The 26,556-nt window shown below is 40.6% G+C and overlaps 1 protein-coding gene across 1 annotated transcript in view; it reads left to right on the top strand.

Moving 5' to 3' along the window:
- LOC140195211 (inactive ubiquitin carboxyl-terminal hydrolase 53-like) overlaps window positions 1-26,556 on the top strand; it is a 142,728-nt gene that overhangs the window by 103,511 nt on the left and 12,661 nt on the right. The window contains exons 14-15 of the mRNA XM_072253157.1: window positions 21,138-21,201; window positions 21,334-22,326. Of these exons, the coding sequence (XP_072109258.1) occupies window positions 21,138-21,201; window positions 21,334-22,315 (1,046 nt within the window). The 3' untranslated portion in view covers window positions 22,316-22,326. The remainder of the gene's footprint in view (window positions 1-21,137; window positions 21,202-21,333; window positions 22,327-26,556) is intronic.

Raw genomic sequence — 26,556 nt, 5'->3', positions numbered from 1 at the left:
CATCTTTAAGAAAAAAGCAGAAATAAGCATGCTAATTAATTACGTGTCGGCGGCACCTAATTAATTAGCTTGTTGATTTTGGCTTTTTTCTTAAAGATGTGCTGTGTGCCTCCCGGCTACTGCTGCATTCTCCGCGAATCGGTAGAGTATCTGTCCGGGGCCCGGGTGTTGGGGTGGGAGGACACGGGGGTGTCATCTCATCGTCGATCAGGGCAGGCAGCTCATCTTCTCCTATGACTGCCTGCCTCGATGTTGAAGATCGAGGTTCGTCCACTGCTGTGGCTGATGTGGAAGGCTTGCTTGACTGCTGATCCTCATGCATTTTTCTATCATACAGTTGTTTGTAAGGACACAAACCATCCTGCAAATATCCCCTAAACCTACGTACCCTTTCAAAATTAAAGTCATACTTTATCATTGCAGCGAAAATCTCACGCAGTTGCTTCACATTCAGTTCGCTACTGCATTCGGTTTCGATTGTTATCCTTTCCTCTTCCAATTGCATCAGCTCTTCATCTATCAGTTTTTGGTCATGGGATGCCAAAACCTCTTCAACATCATCTTCGTCAGCTTCCACAAGCCAAACTCACTTCGTCCTTGTTTCGTTCACCACGGTCGAATCACTTAATTATGTCTAGTTTTACGCTAAGTGTAACACCCTTACGAGCTCTTTCGGGCTTTTCCGACACCTTAGAACTCATCTTGCAAATGGCTGCTTACAGGCTTGTGTTTAAGCAATGCCGTTCCGAATCCGGGGGAGAGTGGCTGCTCGGGACGCGTGCTGCCTTTCTTCGTAACAGTGAAAACACCTTCTGAAAGTGAAAAAAGGGTACTAACGTAGGTCTTTCGTAACAGTGAGGTTTCGTAAAGCAAACGTTCGAAAAGCGTGGGACGCCTGTACTGTGTCCAGTTCTGGTCGCCCCACTATAGGAAGGACGTGGAAGCGTTGGAAAGGGTACAGAGGAGATTTACCAGGATGCTGCCTGGTTCAGAGAGTAGGGATTATGATCAGAGATTAAGGGAGCTAGGGCTTTACTCTTTGGAGAGAAGGAGGATGAGAAGAGACATGATAGAGATATACAAGATATTAAGAGGAATAGATAGAGTGGATAGCCAGCGCTTCTTCCCCAGGGCACCACTGCTCAATACAAGAGGACATGGCTTTAAGGTGGGGGGGGGGGGGCGGGGGAGTCCAAGGGGGATATTAGAGGAAGGTTTTTTACTCAGAGAGTGGTTGGTGTGTGGAATGCAGTGCCTGAGTCAGTGGTGGAGGCAGATACACTAGTGAAATTTAAGAGACTACTAGACAGGTATATGGAGGAATTTAAGGTAGGGGGTTATATGGGATGCAGGGTTTGAGGGTTGGCACAACATTGTGGGCTGACGGGCCTGTACTGTACTGTACTATTCTGTAAGCTTTGAGCTGGAATCAATAGAGTCTGCATTTCTTACAGTTTCCACAGTTTATGAATGTAGTTCAAAAAAAGTTGAGCTGCTAGTTATCTTCTGAGAGAGACTATTGAAAATTAAGAAGACCTGAGAGCTCAAGCAGGATTATAAAATGAAAGATTCTGTGATCCACTCTGGTCAGTTGAAATTGCTAGATTTTTAAAAGTTCTCTGTATTATGATGCTGTTGCATCTTTTTGTGCCGTATGCTGGTCAGAACTATGCACAGTCCATTAGCTACTGATCTAGGTTGTGCTCCTTTTCAGTCAGCAGCTTAAAAGAGAACTGGCAGTGAACAGCACCGTCAGGATAGGTCGGCATGTTCCACAACTGCACGTCCAAGGACTAGTCGTTGTTGATTTTGGCACCTGTTTGCGTGATGGTTGAGTAATGAGATGTCCAGATCAATTAATCCTGGGAGGTCACATGATTATAACACAACTGCACTCAAATTGGTGTGAGCCATGTGGAACACAAGGCATCCCAAAGTCTTATATAATTGTAGCAATAAGTTCACTTAACCTTACACGTCTTAAACAATTATGCTAAATGATCCATTTTGCATTATTGTGGGCAATCGGAGATCCATTTGTTGATAATTGTGCCTTTCCTCATTACATTGCACCTCATCCACCGAGATACTTAAAATCATTTTTTCATTGAAATCTTTTTTCAATTTTTCTATTACCTGCAATCTTTTACTTTTGTCTGAACGATAAAATTAATGTGCCATATTTCAGATTCAGATTTATTTATTCATCACATGTATATCAAAATATACAGTAAAATGCAGCATTTGTATTGGCAACCAACAAAACATAAAGATGTGTTGAGGGCAATCTGCAAGTATTGCCATAATATTCTTGCGCCAACATAGCATTCCTGAAATGTTCAACAAAACAATTCAACAAGACCATAGGATATAGAAGCAGAATTAGTCTGCTCTGCCATTTCATCATGGCTGATCCGATTTTCCTCTCAGCCCCAATCTCTTGCTTCCTCCCCATATCCCTTTATGCTCTGATCAATCAAGAATCTATCAACCTCTGCTTTAAATATACATTAAGACTTGATCTCTACAGTTGCCACTGTTTGACTAAAGAAATTCCTCCTCATCTCCGTTGTAAAAGGACACCCCTCTATTCTGAGGTCTTAGACTTTCCTACCTTGTCCTCACCTACCACCCCAGCAGCCTCCGGATCCAGCACATTATCCTCACAACTTACGCCACCTTCAACAGGACCCCACCACTAAGCTCATCTTTCCCTCTCCACCTCACTCCGCTTTCTGCAGGGATCATTCCCTCCGCAACTCCCTGGTCCACGCGTCTGTCCCTACGGATCTTCCACTGGCACTTATCCCTGTAAGCATAAGTGCTACACCTGTCCCTACACCTCCTCTCTTACTACCATTCAGGGCCTGAAACAGTCCTTCCAGGTGAGGCAACACTTCACTTGTGAGTCTTTGGGGTCATCTATTGCATCCGGTGCTCCTGGTGCGGCCTCCTCTACATCGGTGAGACCGGACGCAGATTGGGGGACCGCTTCATCAAGCACCTCCGCTCTGTCCGCCACAACAGACAGGATCTCCCAGTTGCCACCCACTTTAACTCTGTTTCACGTTCCCATTCGGATATGTCCATACATGGCCTCCTCTACTGCCATGATGAGGCCAAACTCAGGTTGGAGGAGCAACACCTCATATACCATCTGGGTAGTCTCCAGCCCCTTGGCATGAACATTGAATTCTCCAACTTCCATAATTCCCTCCCCCTCCCTTCCCCCATCCCAGTTTCACTCTGCCCCCTCCTCCCCCTGCCCATCACCTCCCTCATGGTTCTGCCTCCTTCTACTACCCATTGTGCTTTCCCCTATTCCTCCTTCACCTTTCCTGCCTATCCCCTCCCTGCTTCCCATCCCCCACCCCTTGATCTTCCCCCTTACTGGTTTTTCTCCTGGCACCTACCAGCCGCCTTCTTCCCACCCTCCCCCCACCTTCTTTATAGGGCCCCTGCCCCCTCCCTCTTCAGTCCTGAAGAAGGGTTCCGGCCTGAAACATTGACTGATCATTTCCACGGATGCTGCCTGACCTGTTGAGTTCCTCCTGCGTGTTGTGTGTTACTTCTTCCTCATCTCCGTTGTAAAAGGACACCCCTTCTGAGGTCTTAGACTCTCCCACCATAGGAAGCATCTTCTGCACATCCACTCTATCAAGGCATTTCACCATTTGATAGGTTTCAATTAGGTCACCCCTCATTCTTCTGTATTCTAGTAAATATAGGCCCAGAGCCATCAAACACTTTTCATATAGATATGACAAGCCATTCAATCCTGGAATCATTTTCATGAACCTCCTTTAAATCCACTCCAGTTTTAGTACATCCTTTCTAAGATAAGGGGCCCAAAACTGTTCACAATGCTCCAAGGGAAGCCTCACCAGTGCTTTATAAAGTCTCACTTGCTTTTATATTCTAGTCCTCTTCAAGTGAATGCTTATATCGCATTTGCCTTCCTTGCCAAAGAAACAACCTGCAAATTAAACTTTAGGAAATCCTGCACAAAGACTTCCAAGTCCCTTTGCTCCTCAAATTTTTTGTGTTTCCTCTCCATTTAGAAAATAATCAACCCTTTCATTTCTTCTTCTACCAAAGTGCATGACCATACACTCTTCGGCACTGTATTCCATCTGCCACTGCTTTGCCCATTCGCCTAATCTGTCTTAGTCCTTCTGTAGCCTCTCTACTTCCTCAAGACTACCTGCTCCTCCACCACCTATCTTCATATTGTCTGCAATTTTTGCCACCAATTTCATCATCCAGATCATTGACATGTAACGTAAAAAGTATCAGTCCCAACACAGGCCCTTGTGGAACACCACTAGTCACTGGCAGCCCAGCAAAAGAGGCGCCTTTTACTCCCACTCTTTGCCTCCTGCCAATCAGTCACTGCTTTATCCATACCAGAATCTCTCATGCCTCTGTAACACCATAGGCTCATAACTTGTTAAGCAGCCTCAAGTTTGGGACCTTGTGAAAGGCCTTCTGAAAATCCAAGTACACATCATCACCGATTCTCCTTTGACTATCCTGCTTGTTATTTCTTCAAAGAATTCCAACAGATTTGTCAGGCAAGAGTTTTCCTTGAGGAAACCATGCTGGCTATGGCCTATTTTATCATGTGCCTCTATGTATCTTGAGACCTCATCCTTAAAATTGACTCCAACATTTTCACAACCACTGAGGTCAAACTTATAGATTCCTTTCATCTGTCTCTCTCCCTTCTTGAAGAGTGGAGTGATATTTGCAGTTTTCCAGTCTTCCAGAACTGTTCCAGAAACTAATGATTCTTGAAAGATCATTACTAATGCTTCCACAATCCCTTCAGCCATCTCTTTCAGAATCCTTTTGTGTACACCATCTTGTCCAGGTGACTTATCTACCTTCAGACCTTTCAGTTTCCCAAGAACCTTCTCTCTGATAATGGTAACTTCACAAACTTCATAATCCCTGACGCCTGGAACTTCCACCATACTGCTAGTCTCTTCCATAGTAAAGACTGATGCAAAATATTTATTCAGTTCATCTGCCATTTCCTTGTCCCTTTTACTACATCTCCAGCATAGTGTTTCAGCAGTCCGATATCCACTCTCACATCTGTTTTACACTTCATGCATCTGAAGAAACCCTTTAGTATTATTGGCTAGCTTACTTCCTTACTCCATCTTTACCTTAATGCTTTTTTTAGTTGCCTTCTGTTGGTTTTTAAAAGTTTTCTGATACTCTTACTTCCCACTAATTTTTGCTGTATTATATACCCTCTCTTTAACTTTTATTTTGGAGTTGACTTCTCGTGTTAGCCATGGGTGTGTCAGCTTCCCTTTAGAATATTTCTTCCTTTTGGGGATGTATGTTAAGTATGCCAATAGAAAAAGAATCTCAGGGTTGTATGTGGTGACGTGTAGGTACTCTGATAATAAATTTTATTTTGAATTTTTTAACTTCAATATAGCTTGTGCCTTCTAAATTGCTTCCAGAAATATCAGCCATAGCTTCTCTGCCATCATCCCTGCCAGTGTTCTTTTCAAATCAATTCTAGTCAACTCTTCTCTCATGCCTCTGTAATGCCCCTTATTTCACTATAATATTGTTAGATTTAACTTTAGATGCTTCTTTAAACTTTTAAAGTTTCTTTTATCTTAAGCTGTCTAATCAATTTTGGTTTATTGCACACACCCAATCTAGAATAGCTGATTGTCCACAGCGCTTGCCAGCCTGACATCCATGGGTGCCCTTCATCACATGTCCACATTGATGGGCTTCAGTCCTTAACTCCAGCCCATCCTCTAATCCCTCCCCATACCTGTCTCTAAAGCCTAATCTGACCCTTTTCTCCCTTCTCTGTTTCCAGAGCCATCCCTGCAAACTTAAAAAGTAAAGCTATGTCTGTGCCACAACCTCAGTGGAGACCCAGCTCAATGCTGCCTTGGGCAGAAACCAGAACCCTCAGCTTGCCTGGTACTGCAAACTGGGACCCTCTGGAGTCTCGATCTGATCTGTGCCTCAAAGTGGGTCCCGGTACACATGAGGGTTATTTTCCATTTACTGAAGTAGATGTATATGATGATAACTGTCATTGATTAGCCTGGTCCTTTCCCAATTGTGGAGAACTTTAAAATTTAAAATCGTTTGGTGTCGTCCACACAGACCTGTTAATGAAGAGTTGGATTAATTTTCCTTCTCAAGTTCGAGTAAGATAAGTTTGCATGAGTGTGTGGTGATGAGTGGATAGGGCTATCAACTGTCTTCTGGTAGAGTACAGCTTTACTAGGAAGAGAAGCATCAAAGGTAGATTTGCAGGGAGGTTTGTTAGTGCTATTGGGGAGGCTTTAAACTAGATTTGCAGGGGGATGGGAACCAAAGTGCCAGAGCTGACAGTGTGGCTGGGGTGAAAATAAATGATGTTAAAAGTTCAAGCAAATCCGCTAATAGAAAGGTTGTGAGTGGTGGTAAAAATCTTCTGAGGTGTATATATTTCAATGCTAAGAGTATTGCGGGGAAGGCGGATGAGTTGAGGGCGTGGATTGACACGTGGAATTATGACGTTATAGCAATTAGTGAAACTTGGCTACAGGAGGGGCAGGACTGGCAGCTTAATATTCCAGGGTTCTGATGTTTCTGATGTGATCGAGGCAGAGGAATGAAAGGTGGGGGAGTAGCATTGCTTGTTAGGGAAAATATTAGAGCAGTGCTGAGGCAGGACAGGTTAGAGGGCTTGTCTACTGAGTCCTTATGGGTGGAGCTGAGAAACAGGAAAGGTATGGCCACATTAGTGGGATTGTATTACAGACCACCCAATAGTCAACGAGACTTGGAAGAGCAAATCTGCAGAGAGATAACAAGCAACTGCAGGAAACATAAAGTTGTGGTGGTAGGGGATTTTAATTTTCCATATATTGATTGGGACTCCCATTCTGTTAGGGGTCTAGATGGTTTAGAGTTTGTAAAATGTGTTCAGGAAAGTTTTCTAAATCAATATATAGAGGGACCAACTAGAGGGGATGCAATATTGGATCTCCTGTTAGGAAACGAGTTAGGACAAGTGACGGAAGTCTGTGTAGGGGAGCACTTTGTTTCCAGTGATCATAACACCATTAGTTTCAACTTGAACATGGACAAGGATAGATCTGGTCCTAGGGTTGAGGTTCTTAACTGGAAGAAGGCCAAATTTGAAGAAATGAGAAAGGATCTAAAAAGCGTGGATTGGGACAGGTTGTTCTCTGGCAAGGATGTGATTGGTAGGTGGGAAGCCTTCAAAGGAGAAATTTTGAGAGTGCAGAGTTTGTATGTTCCTGTCAAAATTAAAGGCAAAGTAAATAGGAATAAGGAACCTTGGTTCTCAAGGGATATTGCAACTGTGATAAAAAAGAAGAGGGAGTTGTATGAAATGTATAGGAGGCAGGGAGTAAGTCAGGTGCTTGAGGAGTATAAGAAGTGCAAGAAAATACTTAAGGGAGTAATCAGGAGGGCTAAAAGAAGACATGAGGTTGCCTTGGTAGTCAAAGTGAAGGATAATCCAAAGAGCTTTTACAGGTATATTAAGAGCAAAAGGATTGTAAAATTGGTCCTCTTGAAGATCAGAGAGGTCAGCTATGTGCGGAACCAAAGGAAATGGGGGAGATCTTAAATAAGTTTTTTGCGTCTGTATTTACTAAGGAAACTGGCATGAAGTCTATGGAATTAAGGGAATCAAGTAGTGAGATCATGGAAACTGTACAGATTGAAAAGGAGGAGGTACTTGCTGTCTTGAGGAAAATTAAAGTGGATAAATCCCCAGGACCTGACAGGGTGTTCCATCGGACCTTTAAGGAGACTAGTGTTGAAATTGCAGGGGCCCTGGCAGAAATATTTAAAATGTTGCTGTCTACGGGTGAGGTGCTGGAGGATTGGAGAGTGGCTCATGTTGTTCCGTTGTTTAAAAAAGGATCGAAAAGTAATCCGGGAAATTATAGGCCGGTAAGTTTAACGTCGGTAGTAGGTAAGTTATTGGAGAGAGTTCTAAGAGACAGAATCTACAAGCATTTGGATAGACAGGGACTTATTAGGGAGCGTCAACATGGCTTTGTGTGTGGTAGGTCATGTTTGACCAATCTATTGGGGTTTTTTGAGGAGGTTACCAGGAAAGTGGATGAAGGGAAGGCAGTGGATATTGTCTGCATGGATTTCAGTAAGGCCTTTGACAAGGTCCCGCGTAGGAGGTTAGTTAGGAAAATTCAGTTGCTAGGTATACATGGAGAGGTGGTAAATTGGATTAGACATTGGCTCAATGGAAGAAGCCAAAGAGTGGTAGTAGAGAATTGCTTCTCTGAGTGGAGGCCTATGACTAGTGGTGTGCCACAGGGATCAGTGCTGGGTCCATTGTTATTTGTCATCTATATCAATGATCTGGATGATAATGTGGTAAATTGGATCAGCAAATTTGCTGATGATACAAAGATTGGAGGTGTAGTAGACAGTGAGGAAGGTTTTCAGAGCCTGCAGAGGGATGGAAAAATGGGCTGAAAAATGGCAGATGGAGTTTAATACAGACAAGTGTAAGGTATTGCACGTTGGAAGGACAAACCAAGGTAGAACATACAGGGTTAATGGTAAGGCACTTAGGAGTGCAGTGGGAATACAGATACAAAAGTGGTGTCACAGGTAGATAGGGTCATAAAGAGAGCTTTTGGTACATTGACCTTTATTAATCAAAGTATTGAGTATAACAGCTGGAATGTTATGATGAGGTTGTATAAGGCATTGGTGAGGCCGAATCTGGAGTATTGTGTTCAGTTTTGGTCACCAAATTACAGGAAGGATATTAATAAGGTTGAAAGAGTGCAGAGAAGGTTTACAAGGATGTTGCCAGGACTTGAGAAACTCAGTTACAGAGAAAGGTTGAATAGGTTAGGACTTTATTCCCTGGAGCGTAGAAGAATGAGGAGAGATTTGATAGAGGTATATAAAATTATGATGGGTATAGATAGAGTGAATGCAAGCAAGCTTTTTCCACTGAGGCAAGGGGAGAAAAAAACCAGAGGACATGGGTTAAGAGTGAGGCGGGGGAGTTTAAAGGAAGTATTGTGGGGGGGCTTCTTCACACAGAGAGTGGTGGGAGTATGGAATGAGCTGCCAAATGAGGTGGTAAATGTGGGTTCTTTTTTAACATTTAAGAATAAATTGGACAGATACGTGGATAGGAGGTGTATGGAGGGGTATGGTCCGTGTGCAGGTCAGTGGGACTAGGCAGAAAATGGTTCGGCACAGCCAAGAAGGGCCAAAAGGCCTGTTTCTGTGCTGTAGTTTCTATGGTTTTCTATGGAGAAGGTGATTGCACCAAAAGTATAGGAGATAGGATTTTAAAGATGTATTTGATAGTGATACAGAGGCATTTCTTTTGAATACTAATACTGAAGGAGGTGAAATTGGAAGTGACTGGCAAATAGAGGCAGGCAGGAAATATGAAAGCAGATAAATCTAAGTAAAAGTAATGGTTTAAGGTCATCTAGTGACGGTGGAGAAGTAGCTTACAGGTACCAAATCCTAAATGAGCTATTGCACAGAAACATGGAACAAATGGAGTGGGCCAGCACAGACTAGGTTGGCTGCATGGCCTGTTTCTGTGCTGTACTTTTCTATGACTCTATTACTCTAAATGCTTAATTAGTACATAATTGCATAAAATGAATTCCCACGAAGTTGTCTTTTAAAACAACATTATTAATGAGTTGGGACCCATCAAAAGTATTGGTTAGATTAACTGGTTGTTGGGATATGGCAAAGTTAACAGGAACTGAGTTACTTATCCTAGCGCACACAAAGTTGATTAATATTGTGTACGCTGTATTAGTCAATTAATCACACCAAGGCATGACATCTGTCTATTTTAGGGGTTATCCAAACAGCAGACTATGCTTCCACGTAAAAACTGTTTACTGCTTTTAGCCATGATTGGTTATCTACTGTATGTCAGCATAAGAGAAAAATAACATGTCTATTTATAAGTGTGGAATTCTTTGTGAAGTCATCTTAGCCTTGGGCAAGAAGGGCGTGCCAAAGTGACATGATTTTTTTTCTCTCTAATCAGTGTTTGTTGACTTTGCTGCCTCCATCTGTTGAATATGTACAGTATTAGTGCTTCATAATAAATTTATTACAGGGAACAATTGCTTTGAACTTTGCCATAATTGAGTTGATTTGTTGATTTCCCTGAGTATCTTCCAAAGATGAGAAACATTCAAGCTTTAGTGAAGGTTTTTTTTTACTGATGTGTGTTTTGTCTAACTGTACTGAATTAGTTAAATTTCCCCCGGGAACAATAAAGTATGACTAGATTATCAAAGCGCGGATTTGCTTGGAATTTAATATTGGTGTATTTCCTTTAGTTAAAAGTGATATATAATTTTCATCTTCAAAAGGTTACTGTCCAAGGTGCTATGTTTGCATTATATTTTACCTGATTTGTGGATTTTAGTTCCAAAATCTCCAGAACAAATCATGTTACTTCCAAAGAGTCTAGCTGTATACTCACTTTGCATTTCTTCATCGACTTGATTCATATCTGTGACATCAGTAGGAACTGTATACATAGTTCTGTCCTGGATAACAAATGGGTTCCGTTTTCACTAAGTTGATTTTATCCCTAAACTAGAAAATACACAAACATCAGTCAATTTGCAGTCATACCTCTATGGTGCTATAGTGAATGGCATCAAAAACAAAGAAGACTGATCAGAAGGGAGCCTTTCTCTCTCTCCACTCCTACTGTTCATAGAAACAAATGTATGTGCATACATTATACCTTTTGAATTTTATATTATGGGAGCTCATTTGTTTGTGCAGGCACCCAGGTGTTTGTGACCTGGAAATGGGGTTTAGCTCATCAATAACCTGGAAATATTCAGAAATGTATTTGTAGCACCGAATATTTGAGTAAAAAATTTAAATAGTCGTGCTTTGGGTGTACAGTTGAGTTCTGAGATTTGTAGTTGTGTGGTTTTACTGAATAGAGGAGTATTTTGAGTTCTGACTTCTATCTAATCAGTAGTTTCAGGTGAGTGAATACACAGTATTACTGAGCATCTTTAACTATTGCCTGCAGGAGCATATGTATTTGCTTTGTATAGATTCGAGAAGGGCTAATTAAATCCTTACTGGTCCATGTATGCTGCACAGACAAAAATAGTAATAGATGTAAAACCTAATGGACAATAGGATTAAAAGTCACGTGGGCCAGTCATTAGAGTTGCTGTCTCACAGCTCTAGTAACTAAGGGTCAATCCTAACCTCCAGTGCTCTCTGTAAATTTTGCATGTTCTCCCTGTGACTCCAGCAGATGGTCTGGTGTTTCCTTGCGTCTGGGGAGGGGGGTAATGTTTATAGGTTGATTGGCTATAGTAAATTGCCCTGATAACGTAAGTGAATGGTAGAATATGAGGGAAGTTGTTAAGAATGTGAGGAGAATAAAATGCGATTAATCTATGTGGTTGCTTAATGGCTGGCCCAAGGACCTGTTTCTATGCCTTATACAGCAAGTCTGTATTTTCATTGCTCCTCAATGTGGGAATGTAATCGGATGTTTTCAATAATCACTAACTGTTTAAAAATTGATGGGTGTTTTTCATTTTTTAAAAAAAGGAATAACTTTTTGGAGTAACGATCTTAACTATTTTTTGGTTTCTTTTTGTTTTACTAGTTGCCATAAGCTTTTAACTAACTGTGGCGACCCACTTTCTGGCACACACAAACCGGCCCGCACCGACAGATAGGCCGGCCTCAAAAAGGGCGCCAGGCCATCTTCACCAGCAGGGAGAAAGTCCCGCGCGCGGAAAGCATCTGGGAATATGCATTCCCCACAGCAGTCCTGCCCAGGGAGGGCGGGAATGGGAAAGCTTTAAAGCAGGCCACGAAGTTTGAATAAATCTTTTTTTATCGCAACTCCAACTCACCGACTCCGTGTGGTTATTCTAGCGCTGTGTGTAGCACACTGCTACATTTGCTGACCCCGATGGCCCAAACAATATTTGGGCCAGAGATGACCGACACCGCATCTGTTCACGCAGTTTCGTTACAACTGCCAAGCTTTTGCAGGGGTCCCTAACCTTTTTTGCACTGCGGACCAGCCGACGGTGGGGGGGGGGGGGGGTGTTCAAGTAGGGTTGCCAACTTTCTCACTTCTGAATAAGAGACAAAAGTAGCAGTCAAATACGGGACACTTATGTTTACCCGGAGAAAGATTACCATGACCATGAAGCCTTGTGCAGGCACCTGTGTGGGCATGTGTGACGTGGACATGCATGTATGTGCTGATTTTTTTCTACAAATCGGTTTTGGCTTAATCTTCCCGACTCTGTTCAGTGAAACTGCACTGCACATACATTATTTCTACTTTATAGAGGCTGTGTATTTATCATATCATTCCTGCTTTTACTATATGTTAATGTTATTTTAGGTTTTATGTGTTATTTGGTGTTATTTGGTAGGTTATTTTTGGGTCTGGGAATGCTCAAGAATTTTTCCCATATAAATTAATGATAATTGCTTCTTCGCTTTATGCTATTTCGGCTTACGAATGGTTTCATAGGAACGCTCTATCTTAGCGGGGGAAATACGGGGCAAGGGTGGTCCCATATGGGACAAACCAATTTAGCCCAATATGCAGGATGTCCCGGCTAATACGGGACAGTTGGCAACCCTATGTTCAAGTTCAACAGTGCGTGACAGGAAATGAGGAAAGGTGCAGCTGACTCGTATTGTTTCTTATCGCCAAATCATATCATTTCCTCGCGGCCCGGTAGCACATGTTTTCCGGGTGGTTGGGGACCACTGATTTATTGTCATATAGAGAACCTGTGTGGCTATTTCTTTCCTTATCCAACTTGATTTCCTATCCTCCAGCACAATGAATTGTAAATCCTAATTTTCATCTTAAGTCATTCCACTGACTTGCTCGATCCAAGATTTGACCTTTTCAGAGGAGAGCTTTTTTTACTGATCTTCAGGTATTTCTTCCTCTTCACTCAGATCTTCCTATTACAGACTTGATGTCACTGTCTTGAATTGGTTTGAAGAATGTATTGACCTCTAGTTTCAAATCTGAATATTTTTGAGAGCAATGATTGTCATTTTTTAGTCATATGAAATTCATGTATTGGAACTTTGGATTAGAACAGAAAGTGCTGGAAACAATTGCCATCTCAGGTTGAAGACCCTTTATCAAAACAGAGAGGTGAGGAGGAAAGAAGAATAGTTAGTTTTGAAGTTGTAGAGTAGGAGGAAAACGGGTGAGCAGGACAAATGGAACATTTCTGATCGGTGGGGGAGGGATGTGGGGAGGACAGGATTGCTATTGGAATAAGATGTTGATATAGCATTAAAGATGGTAGAGAAAACAAGCAAAGGGTTATGTGATGTAATTTAAGCTAGGCTTGCTATTTGACTAATATTTACATGAATGTACAGTCCTTCAAGATAAAAGTATTTTATCTAAAAAACTCAATTTATTGATATATCTACAGTACCTTTATACAAATAATTAACAATTTTAGTCATAAGGAACTGCAGACAAAGTTGATTTCTTTTGCTGTTCTTTTGTACAAGTTTGTATCAGTAAGGGAGTTAGTTTCTCATTGCTGTTCTGAGATTTAAGTTTTCTTTTATGAATCAGCTTTATTATAGGCTCATGATCTTTGAAGTGAAGAGTAGATATTGCTAAGAATGACCCACTTTTTAAAATGCACATCATACCTAAAAATTTTGACTCTTGCCAACATTCAGAGCTCTGAGCACCCATGTCTGTGCTGCTGCTATTGGTACAAGATGTTGGTGAGCAACGTTTTCAAGTTGAAGTTATTATACAGCATTTGTTTTTACCTTTTCAGCATGGGCTCTGTTGACTGTGGGCCTTTGACTGGATGCACCATGAGTAACCTTGTTATGTGGGGTTACCTAGTGGGGAATTTTCCTTTCCTCATGCTGGACCAGTGAATCAATCTAACAGGACTGATTGTTTGGTTAGTGATGAATGCATTGACAGAAATGTTTTGAATTTCAGCTTTTGCAGCCATTTTTACTTAACATTCAGAAAGATGCCTTGATCATGTGCATAAACATAGATGAAAGGATAGTCTTGCAAGTAACCAGAATGGGACTTCAGTTGATGTTGATCAAAAGTCGTTAACTTTGCAGCTTTGTGTGCTTAAAATTCAGACCTTAACCAACTTTCACCCTGCTCTGCATTGACTCATTGTCACTGCTAGATTTCACAACTTTGTTGCTTGGTCTCCTTTCATTATTTAGCTTATTCAAATTTGACCTGTGCAGTTCTTATTCCCACTGGTCAATAGTCCTTGTGCCACCAACATTTTAATCTCTTTCAATCTCATCCAACTTTTGGAAATAAATTTTGTTTTCAGTTGTTCAAAATAGTAATGGCAAATTAAATAAAATTGTCTGATTTTGGCATAATTAAACATCATTAATCAATGAATGTCAGATTAGTTTCTTCCTTTCCTCTGTTTTGCTCTGTATATTTTTTATGTGTTTCTTGTAATATTTAGTATTTTTATGTATTACACTGTACTGTTTCAAAACAGCAAATTTCATGATATATGTTCGTGATAATAAACCTGTTTCTGATTCATTGTACTATCATAGAAATGATGCTGTTTACTGACAACTTGAAGGAGCACCCCACAGTAGAGTACTTCAAATTCTAAGTCTTGGTGTGAGGTAAAATTCATATAGAAAGTATACATTTTAGTAACTAAGTTGATCTTATCAACACTATGTTTTAAATTATTGATCTGTGCCCAGATCCTTGTTGAAGTATCTTTTAATAAGATAGCAATTTTCATAAATTGCCTTCTATTACATGTAACATGTACTTCTCATACACATACTTTTTTACTATGGTCATTGTAGTTTTTGGGGGACTGCATAGAATCAATACTGTACTGTTGAGATCATCCTGTGCCTGGAACATTGTGAGAAATGTGATAAGTCTTGTTGCAGCTGTGCTTGTATACTCAACACTGCCATGCAAATGGATCCTAGTATGGAAGGCTGTATTAAACAATTGCTATATTCCCATGTCCAGATTGATAAATCCATTTTGTTTTCATGAGTTCAAGTTTATTGTCTTCTGACTACACATATACAATCAAACGAAACAACATTCTTCTAGATCATAGTGCACATATATCACATTCAGCGCTTACACCATAAATAAGTGAATAAAATATAATTCAAAATGTAGTGCGCAGCTGAGGTAAACAGTGAATAGCTTACTGGCCTAGTGACGAGACCTTGCTGGTGGTAGGGTATTCATTAGTCTCACAGTCTGAGGGAAGAAGCTGTTACCCAGTCTGACAGTCCTAGTCCTGCTGCATCTGTACCTCTTTTCTGATGGTAGTGGCTCAAAGAGATTGTGGGATTGGTGGTAGGGATCTTCAACAATGCTTTAAGCCCTTTATCTGTAACGCTTCAGGTAAATGTCACAAACAGTAGGGAGGAAGACCCTGGTGCTCCTCTTAGCAGTTTTTGCTGACCTCTGTAGGGTCTTGTGGTCTGATGTTTTGCGGTTTCCATTGCACGTGATGCAGCCAGACTCTTGATGGTGCTCCTGTAGAAAGTTGTTAGAATGGGGGCAGGAAGCCTTGCATGTCTCAGTCTCGAGAAAGTGTAGATGCTGCTGTGCCTTCTTGACTAGTGAGGAAGTATTGTAAGTCCAGGTTACATCTCCCATTATGTGCGTACCAAGGAACTTGTGCTTTTCACTCACTCCATGGCAGAGCCATTGGTCTGCAATGAAGATTGGTTGACCTGTGCCTTCCTGAAGTCCACAATCATCCCTTTTGTCCATGTTGAAATGCAGTTTGTTGTTTTTGCACCAATTGACAATCCTCTCACCTCCTCTGTATGCAGACTTATCATTGTTGCTGATGAGGTTAATCATCAGCGACCTTGGTGATGCAGTTTAAGCTGACTCTAGCAATGTGGGCATGACTCAGCAACATGAACAGCAGTGGGCAGAGCACTCAGCCCTGAGGAGCACCAGTGCTCAATGTGATAGAGCTCAATGCCTCTGCCAACTCGGACTGACTGGAGTGTTTCCGTTAAGAAGTCCAAGATTTATTTACAGAGAGGGGCTTTGAGCCCCGCTGAGGATAGTTTACTCACCAGCCTGTGAAGGATGATCATTTTTAAACACCAAGCTGGTCAAAGAGCAACATCCTGGCACATGAGGCTTCATTTTCTAGGTGAGACAAGACTGAGTGGAGGACCAAAGGCTATGTCATCATCAGTGAACCAGTTTGAGCAATTGACGAACTGGAAGATGGTATTTTATAATGATCCATTACCATCTTCTCAAAGTACTTCATGATTGTTGAACTCAGTGCCACTGGATGATATAATTTAGGCCAATTCTTGTTACTCTCTTGGGCACCAGAATGATGGAGGCTGCCTTGAAGCCTACAGGACAGTGAATTGTTTCAGAGAGAAATTAAAGATAATTTCATTTTGTTTGCAGTTAACTTGCTAATATTTTGTTTGTTACTAAGATTTGGTTATCATACCAAATTTACTGCAAAATTGATATTAAGTCCAGGATATCAGATTGACAAATATGTGGATCAGTATTAGAAAAATAAGTGATTGATGGTTTTCCAATTTACGTGTCCACACCCACTATCACTTTTCCAGTCACTAAAGGTGTGCTAAATATTTAACATTGCACATCCTCCCAGCACATTTTCTTTAAAATATTGCAATAAGAATTTGTATTTTTAAACTGATGTCTTTGAATCCTGCCAGTTTAAGAGAAGACAATGGATTTTATATAGGCACATTGTAATGTATTATAAATTAAATGTTTAGAAGGATTAATAAAGTACTTTAATGAGGCAGATATAGAAATGGGTAATAAAATGTGCTGGAACTGCAGAAGGATATTGCCTTGGATCCCTTGTGTGCTCGTCTTTTGGATCAGTCTTCCATGTCAAAGGGCTTACATCAACTACAATGTCCATGTCAATATCAGTTTGGACAGGATCACACACCAATAAATCCATGCTGACTATCCCTACCTTCCCAAGTTCTCTACCATTTCACGTTTGACTCATTGATCTGGCAACTTGTCTATAATCAGTAAAGATTTAAAAATCTCTTGTCAGGGCCCCAGCAATCTCATTAGGCCCATAGCATTTATATACCTCTTTGCCTATTAGGACATATAATAATCCTCTTTTATGTTGACGTGCTGTAAAATATCCCATCCTGTTATCATCCCTGGAATTTGTAACTATAATGTCTTCCTCCCTTAACTGAATACATTCAACATCTCACTCGCGTCCTCTTGCGCACACACTGATTGCCTCTTTCATTCTAAGTAGGGTTTTGTTCTTTATTTGGTTATCCGTGTGCTCATGTGATACTTATAAAATGAGATCTTCCTTAATATTATCTGCAGTAAACTTATCTTATGCCCCCCTTTGCCTTCCCAATTTCTTTTAAATAATCATCCTTTTTCTCCACCTCACCTGGTTTGTCTTTACCCCACCCCCCGATGAAAATACCCTACATGTGTATGTAAATATGCAATAGGCATGCTTGTTTTTGTTCAGCAAAGTCATGATGTCCCTCGACTTGTCTTCCTTGCCTTTTCCCTTACAGGTATGTGTTGGCCTTGAACTCTCCCTGTTTGGCTTAAAATGACTTTTTATTGTTGGATTTAGATTTACTAGTAAGCAGTTGGGCATAGTATCTTGCCAGGTCTTAGTGTCTTGAAATTGGTGTTCCCCTAATTCAAGACCTTAATTTTCAGACTACTTTTATCTTTCTTCTAACTACCTTGAAAATTAGTCTATCCCCAGATAGTTCACTCGTGGACACTTTGACTTCTTGCATGGTTTCATTCCCTAAAATTGAGCCCTGTAGTGTATCTCCTCTAGCAAGACTAACAACAGAGCTAGTTCAAAAAGTTCTCATGAATGCATTTTTGAAAAACTACACCTCTTCCACGCTACCCAAGGCAATTCCAGTTAATATGGAGGAAGTTGACATTCACTCTGTAAGAATCCCATTCCTGTTGTACCTCTGTGCTTTGCTTGCACATCTTCTCTGCTGCTGATTTGGCAAGCATTTGATAAAGTGATTGTCCATTTTGTTCTAAGCTCTATATATATGGCCTTAAATAAAGAGTCGTCATGAACATCCATCCTTAGCAATGGGGTGACAGTCTTCTTAATCAATACTGTAAAGCCCTTACTTTGCTTCCTCACCTATCAAATACCTGAAGCTTCTCTATTCTGGAATATTGAGTTGCCAGTCCTGCCCTTTCACCCACCACATCTTTGTGCTATCAATGATATACTTAGTGGCCACTTTATTAACTACATCTTATACACCTTGTTGATCCAAATATTTAATCAGCCAATAATGTGGCTGCAACTCAATACTTAAAAGTATGCAGACATGCTCAAGAGGTTCACTTTTTGTTTAGACCAAACATTGGAATGAGGAAGAAATTTGATCTAAGTGACTTTGATTGTAGAATGATTGTTGGTGGCAGACGGGGTGGTTTGAGTATCTCAGAAGCTGCTGATCTCATGGGATTTTCACTCATAACAGTTTCTAGACTTTATAGACAGTACTGCTAAAAACAAAAGAAAAACATGCAGTGAGTAACAGTTCTGTGGGCGAAAACATCCTTTCAATTAGAGAGGTCAGTATAGAATGGTCCGAATGGTTCAAGCTGACAGGAAGGTGACAGTACCTTAAATGACCGTGTGTTGCAACAGTGGTGTGCAGAAGAGTATAGTATTTCTGAATGCACAACACATTGAACCTTGAAGTTGATGGGCTACAGCAGCAAAAGACTATGAATGTACACTCAGTGTCCACTTTATTAGGTACTGTATAGGTACCTAATAAAGTGGTCACAGTGTAGATTCCCATGTGTTAATCAATGGTCCCCATTCATCTGCCTCACCCACCATGATCCTTGCATTAAAACCTGTGTCTGCTCTGCTTCCTAAAATGATTTTTTTTTGTATTTTACTGTCTCTCTCTTCACCTGTATATCTACTGTATGTCCCGCTCCCCTGCTAATTTTTCTGGACTTCTCTTGAAATAATGCTTTGGCATGCATCAAAGGTTGCTAAACTTGTGAAACCTTACAAAATGGCTGTATATACGGTGCCTTAAAAATTATTAATCCCACATTCCTTTGTTCACATAAACGAGTATTACAGCTAGGATTTTGATCAATTTAACGGAGAATTTTTATTTGTTCCTTTTTTCACAGCAGAGCCCAAAAAAACAGAAAATTGTAAAGCATGAAAAACTAAAAATTCAAAAACTGAAATGTCAGCAGTTCAGAAATGTTCATCCCCCCTTGCTTGGTACTTAGTTGAACCACCTTTCAGCAGCTATCATAGTCAGTAGTCTTTTCAGATAAGACTCCATTAGCTTTGCATAACATGATGGAGCAAGATTTACCTGTTTCCCCCTTGTAAAATTTCTCAAGCTGTGCCAGGTTTGTTGGGGAGCAGTGGTGGACAGCAGTCTTGAGGTCGATTGGGTTAAGATCAGGACTCTGGGCAACTCGAGCATATCAATTTTCCTCATTTGAAGCCACTCCATGGTTGCCCTGGCGGTGTGCTTTGGTTGTTGTCTTGAAAGGTGAACTTCCTCCCCAGTGTAAGCTTTCTGGCAGAGGCTAGCAGGTTTTTAACCATGATCTTTCTGTATTTAGCAGCATTTATCTGAGCAGATTTCCAGTCCCTGCTGCTCAAAAGCATCCCCATAGTTTGATGTTACCTCCACCATACTTTACAGTAGGGATGGTGTTACCTGGCTGATGTGCAGTATTAGATTTCTGCTGCATGTACTGCTTAGTGTTGTGATCAAAAAAGTTGCGCTTTAGTCTCATCCAACCACAAGACCCTCTCCCACATCTTTAAAGTATCTTCTAAATGACGCTTTGCTAAGTCATTACAGGAAAAGATGTGCTCTTTTTTTTTAAAGCTTGGGCTTCTTCCTTACCACTCTTCCATACATACCCTTTTTGTGCAAGGCTTTAGAGATTGTAAAGCCATGAACTTCATCTCCAGCTACAATCACTAACTTCTCAGCTCACTCAAAGTGACTGTTGATGGCACAATAGCCTCTCTTACAAGTGCCATTCTTCTCTTAGAGGGATGGCCTGACCTAGGACTCTGAGGTATGTTCAGTGCCTTTGAGATGAACTTGTACCCTTCCCCAGATTTGTGCTTCTCTATTATCATTTTCTTGACTTGTCATGAAAGCTTTTGAAAATCTACTATACTGTTGGAACTTACACAGAGGAGTAATTATTCTTATGAATTCATTGAAAACAGGTGATCATACAATTTTCTACATCAACAAATTGGATGAGTTGGGAAGATAATACTGTATATTGCACTGGAGGAAAGTTAGTGTAGTAATTACAAAGGGGATGAATACTTTTTCAGCCTCACAATTTTGGGTTTTAAGTTTTAGTAAATTGTTGACAAGTTTTGAAATTTTTCTTTTGATTTGACTTGATGCACAATGTTTTGTATATTAACTCAAAAATCCTACTTCAATGTATTTTAAATTTAGAAAATGAGACAGCAAAATGTGAAAATAATTGTGGAGTTGAATATATTTTCAAGGCACTGTAATTGAAAAATGAAAGTCTAAAAAGTAATTGGATCAAAGTTGGAAAGTAAGGTGTTTCCCTAGTGAGACACAAGGAAAATATTTTAGGTAAAGACAACATCCGAACAAGCCCACTTGCAGCATGGGTTAAATAGACTAAAGAGTAATCTACTGAGGTAAATATTTATTTCCATCTGGAGTATGTCATTAATTGCTTAATTTCTGAGAAGAGTTACTTATGTTTTTGTTTTAAAAATTGTCATCCATTCACACCACATTCAGCTATATACTATATAACATTGGTGAGCATATCTGTGAAGTGATGTACAACAATGTATTTCCTTCTATTATTTAAAAGGATTGTTATTGTTTATAAAATGTTTACAAATTGTAAGTTTTTCATCATGCTGCACCATATGAATGGTAAGCTATTTCAACTTGCAATAATGTTGTAAACTGACAAAGTAACCTTTGTCCCCTTTCACTTGTAGCCAATCTTCAAGAAAATGAGTACAAACCACGAGACAAGACTTTTCATAAACCTAATATGCAAAGGTAGCTAACTGGTTATTACAGTAAATTTGTATAAAAGTTCTTTGCACTTTCAATAACCTGATTGTTTTGTCGTATTTGAGCATACTTGAGCAGAAATTCAATTTGATTTGTAACCTTCTTTTCATGTTTTAGATCACATTTTGATAAAAGCCAAGCTTCATCTTCACCTTCTTTTGAAAGAGCCAGAAAAGCTGCTTCCATCCCCTCGCAAAATCCTAGATTCCAGGAATCACCTGGAATAAACTTGCAGGACAACAAGCCTTATAAAGATAATGAATATCATCCACAAACACAACTGAAACAATCCTTCACAGACAAATCTGCTCCCAAATCTTCAGTGAACTCCAAAGTTGATGCTATGTCTTTGTTACCAGATCCTTGTGAATTTCCGTCTGAAGACTTCAAGAAGGCTTCATTAGTTTCTAACAGAGAAAATTATAATTTGCAAGACACCGATTCCACTGTTCATGTGTTGTCTTCCAATTCTCAGCAAGTTGAGAAAAACACAGCAATATTACCTCCTGTTTTACCGGTACATTTACATCCAGTAGAAAGTATGTCTGAAAATTCTCTCTCCAATCAACGTATGCAGTCTGGAGGACTAAGTTCTCACCACTGTTTTGAAACAAAAGAGAATGTCCTGGAAACTGTGCATAACATAAGGTCCTCACCACCACCTCTACCTCCAAAGAAGTATAATCGGAGAATCCGATCTAATTTAGATAGCAATGCCTTAAATTTTAGGCAAGTAAATGTACTAAAGGAGCAGAAAGAGAATCCAGTTCTGTCTGAAGTGACTGCAAATGTAACATCGAGGTTTATGGATGCTTCAGTTGTACCTCTGAATGAGGTGCCTCAAGCCATTATTCAAGAGCCAGCTTTGAGTCCTGCAGATATCTCTGATCATGAGTTCTTACATAATAGAGCTGCAAATTTACCTGAAAAATCTGCAAAGCTTGAAGCAAATACTGCTTCAGTAGGATTAGTGAAGCCAGTTGCTCCGACAACTTATTTTTCTGTGGATGGTTGTATGACCGATACTTACAGAGTCAAATATCACGAGAGACCTAAACTCTACTTTGCAGACATGAAAGCTAATGAATCTGTGTGGTGATCCTTTTCAAGGTGAGTTGCTTGTGTACGACATGACTTGCTGAAAATTGTGCAGGAAATATCAATGCTCATTTTCTTTCAGTTGACTCTCAAATTGCCATTTTCGTTGTTTATATAACTTGATTGTTATCCTTTCAAAAGGTGACTCCATCCCGATGATAATCTATTATTTCATTAAAGTGCACCAAGACAGTATAAACTTTACAAAATCGATTAATTATGAATAAATGATCGTCAAGATGTATATTTCAAATATGGCAGTCAAGGTACAAGGAACTTCAAAGTTCAAAGTAAATTTATTGTACTTGTATGTCACCATATACAACCTTGAAATTCATGTTCTGCAGGCATACTCAATTAATCTATAGGATAATGCCCATAACAGAATCACCAGAAGGACCAACTTAGGCATTTAACCAGTGTGCAAAAAATACTGCGCAAATGCAAAAAGAAAGAAATAATAATAATAAATAAATGAACAATACTTGTTGAGCATGAAGTGAGTCCATTGATTGTGGAGACATTTCAGTGATGGGATAAGTGAAGTTATCCCCCTTTGGTTCAAGAGCCTGATGGATGAAGGGTAGTAACTGTACCTGAACCTGGTGGTACAAATCCTGAGATTCATGTATCTTCTTCCTGATGGCAGCAGTGAGAAGAGAGCATGTCTGAATGGTGGGGGCCTCTGATGCTGGATGTTACTTTCTTGAGACAGCATTTTATGTAGATGTGCTCAGTGGTGTGGGGGTGGGGGGTTATTGTTTACTTATGATGTACTGGGTCATATCCACTACTTTTTGTAGGATTTTCCATTCCAGGGCATTGGTGTTTCCAAACCAAGCTATAATGCAGCCAATCAAAATACTCACCACCACACATCTATAGAAGTTTGTTAAAGTTTCAGATGTTGTGCTGGAAGTAAAAGTGCTACCATGTTTTCTTTGTAATTGCACTTGCATGCTGGTCCTAGGACAGGTTCTCTGAAATAATAGCACTGAGGAATTTTAAATTTGCTGATCCTCTCCACCTCTGCTGTTCTGACAAGGACTGGCTCATAGACCTCTGGTTTCCTTCTCCTGAAGTCAATGATCAGCTCATTGGTCTTTCTGACCTCGAGTAAGAGGTTGTTATGGCACCAGTCAACCAGAATTTCAGTCTCTCCCCTAGACGTTGATTCATCAGCACCTTTTATAGGCTTACGACAGGGGTTCCCAACCTTTTTTGCACTGGGGACTGGTTTAATATTGACGATATTTTTGCGGATCAGCCGATGGGGGGTGGGGGGGAGGCAGGTGTTCAAGTTCAACAGTGCGTGACAGGGAATGAGGCAAGGTGCAGCTGACTCGTATCGTTTCATATCGCTATATCATATCGTTTCCATGTTGGGGACCACTGGCTTACGGCAGTGGTGTCATAAGCAAACTTGAATATAGAAACTGAAGCAGTGCTTAGCTATGCAATCATAACTGTAAAGTGAGTAGAGATGGGAGCTAAGCACACCGAAATGTGGTGCAACTGTGCTGATAGAAATTGTGGAAGAGATGTTGCCAATCCGAACTGACTGGTGTCTGCAAATGAAGAAATCGAGGATCTAATTGCACAAGGTGGTATTGAGGCCTAGTTCTTAGAGCTTATGGATTAGTTTTGAGGGGATGATGATATTAAATGCTGAACTGTAGCCGATGAAGACAATCCTGATGTATGCATCTTCGCTGTCCAGATGTTCCAGGCCAATGAAGTGGCATCTGCTGTAGACTTGTTGCTCTGGTAGGTAAATTGGAGTGGGTCTAAGGCACTTCTGAGGTAGGAGTTGATATGTTTCATCTCCAACCTCTCAAAGCACTTCATCGCTCTAGATGCAAGTGCTACTGGGCGATAGTCATTGTGACAGGTCATCATGCTTTTCATGGGCACTGGTATAATTGAACCCTGCTTGAAGAAGGTGGGTACCTCAATCTGCCAAATCAAGAGGATAAAGATCTCAATGAATACTCCAGCTAGTTAATCAGTGCAGATCTTTAGTATTTGGCCAGTTACCCCATCTGGGCCAGATGCTTTTCGTGGGTTCACCCTCCCCAAGGGTGCTCGTACATCGGCCTCAGAGACTGAAATCACAGGATCATCGGAGGCTGTGGGAGTCCCTGGTGTTTCCTCCCTGTTTTGTTGATCAAAGCAAGCATTGAAAGCATTGAGCTTGTCTGCGAGAGAGGCCCTATTGTCACTTGTTTTGATTGATTTAACTTTATAAGAGGTGATTATATTCAAGCTCTGCTACAACTGTCAAGCATCCTTCATTGATTCATGTTTAGCCACTTCCCCCCTGAAGTGGCTTTCCAGCGATAGTACCTGAACCTCTTCGAACATTCTTGGTCATCAGACTTAAATGTTCTAATGGGGATCTCAGTAGATTGCGGATCTCATGGTTCATCCTGGAGTTCTGATTGGGGAAGATTCTGAATGCTTTGGGTACACACTCATCTACAACTGTTTTAATAAAGTCTGTGATAACTATGGTGTATTCATTCAGATCCAGAGATGAATCATGGCCTAGTCCACCAACTTGAAGCAATCCCATAGTTGCTTCTCTGCCTCCCCCTTTGTTGTGTGCACCTTCCAGCATTTTCAAAAGAATTGTATATAAAAGTCATGATTTTGTTATGGGAAATCTTTAGTACATTGAATGTGATAATCCCATGCAAAGTCATAATGGGTTTTAAGGATCATCTCAAAGAAAAAGCAAGAAAGGATCTTGGAGTCCAGGCACCTTGAATCTTTTTTTTAAAAAAAAAACAGAGCTCACCTAGATGGTGACAAGCTAAAAACAGTAGACCCAAAGGTGAGGAAATAGATGTTGATGCTGGAGGAATGAAATGTCCAGATGCAGCTTAGTGTACTGTGATCAGTTTGTCCCAGAGGTAATTAAGTGTTGATTTGCCAGTCTTTGGACTCAGGGTTTGATTTAGAGGAAGTACTAAGCAAAGTTGATCTACAGTCCTTGGAATGTAAAAGGCTGAGGATAAGGCAGAATTTTGTTACACTTATCAAGTTTTGAAGAGAAAACAGCCACTATTATTTTGGGAGTAAAGGATTAGAGAGCAAAGTCTTGAAAATTGGGGTAAGACAGAAAATTACCATAAATTACAAAAAAAAGAGTAAATAGTGCAAAAGGGGAATAGTGAGGTAGTGTTCATAGACATTCAGAAATCTGATTGCAGAGGAGAAAATGTTGTCAGTCTTCAGGTAGGAACCTGCCTACCTGCTGGTAGTAATGAGAATAAGGCTTGTTCCAAATGGTGATTTTCTTTAATGATGGATGCTACTTTGTTGAGCCACCACCATTTGAAGATGTCCTTGATGGTGGGGAGGCATGTGCCCATGATGGAGCTGGCTGAGTGTATAACCCTCTGTGGTTCATGTGCATCAGAGCTTCCATACAATGTGGTGATTGTCAGAATGCTCTGCATAGCACATCTGTAGAAATTTGCTAGAGTGTTTGACGACATACCAAATGTCCTCCAACTCCTGATGTATAGCCACTGATGTGACTTTCGTGATTGCATCGATATCTTCAGACCAGATGGATCCTCTGATTTGATGCCTAGGTACTTGAAGCTACTCAATTTTCAACTGTTGACCCATCAGTGAGGACTGTTGTATGTTCTCCTGACTTCCCCTTCCAGAATCAGTTCATTGGGCATGCTAATAATGAATGCAAGATTGTTCCAGCAACACCATTCAACCAGCCAATCTTTCTCACTTCTGTATGCCTCGTCACCATCCGAAATTTTACCAATATAGGTGAATTTACAGATGGCTTTACCACACTGTAGAGACAGCAGAACAGTAGGCTAAGCACACATCCTGTGTTGATTGTCAGCAAGAAGGAGATGTTATTACTGATCTGCTCTGACTCTGGTCTCCCAGTGAGGAAGTCAGAGATCCAGTTGCAGAGGGACGTTGTTAATTGGGGGTTGAGAATCGTGTAGAATGCTCAGTTATAATCAATGAACTGCAAGTTGACATATGTATTGCTAGTATCCAGATGGTCCAAAAGCCAAGTGGAGAACTACTGAGATTGCATCTGCTACAGATCTGTTGAATTGGAAGTCAAATTGCATTGGGTATGCTTGCCACAAACATTTGCCTTATGCTTGGGTGTAGTCGACTTGTCTTGGAAGCCTGAAGCATCTAGACATGTCCTAACCAGAAGCAGCACAGTAAATAAATCTCCTTTCTTGAATT

The sequence above is a fragment of the Mobula birostris genome, chromosome 3 (assembly GCF_030028105.1).
Source record: "Mobula birostris isolate sMobBir1 chromosome 3, sMobBir1.hap1, whole genome shotgun sequence".
Lineage (NCBI taxonomy): Eukaryota > Metazoa > Chordata > Chondrichthyes > Myliobatiformes > Myliobatidae > Mobula > Mobula birostris.
The sequence above is the reverse complement of the archived record's forward strand: the minus strand, read 5'-3'. Positions and strand labels throughout refer to the sequence as shown.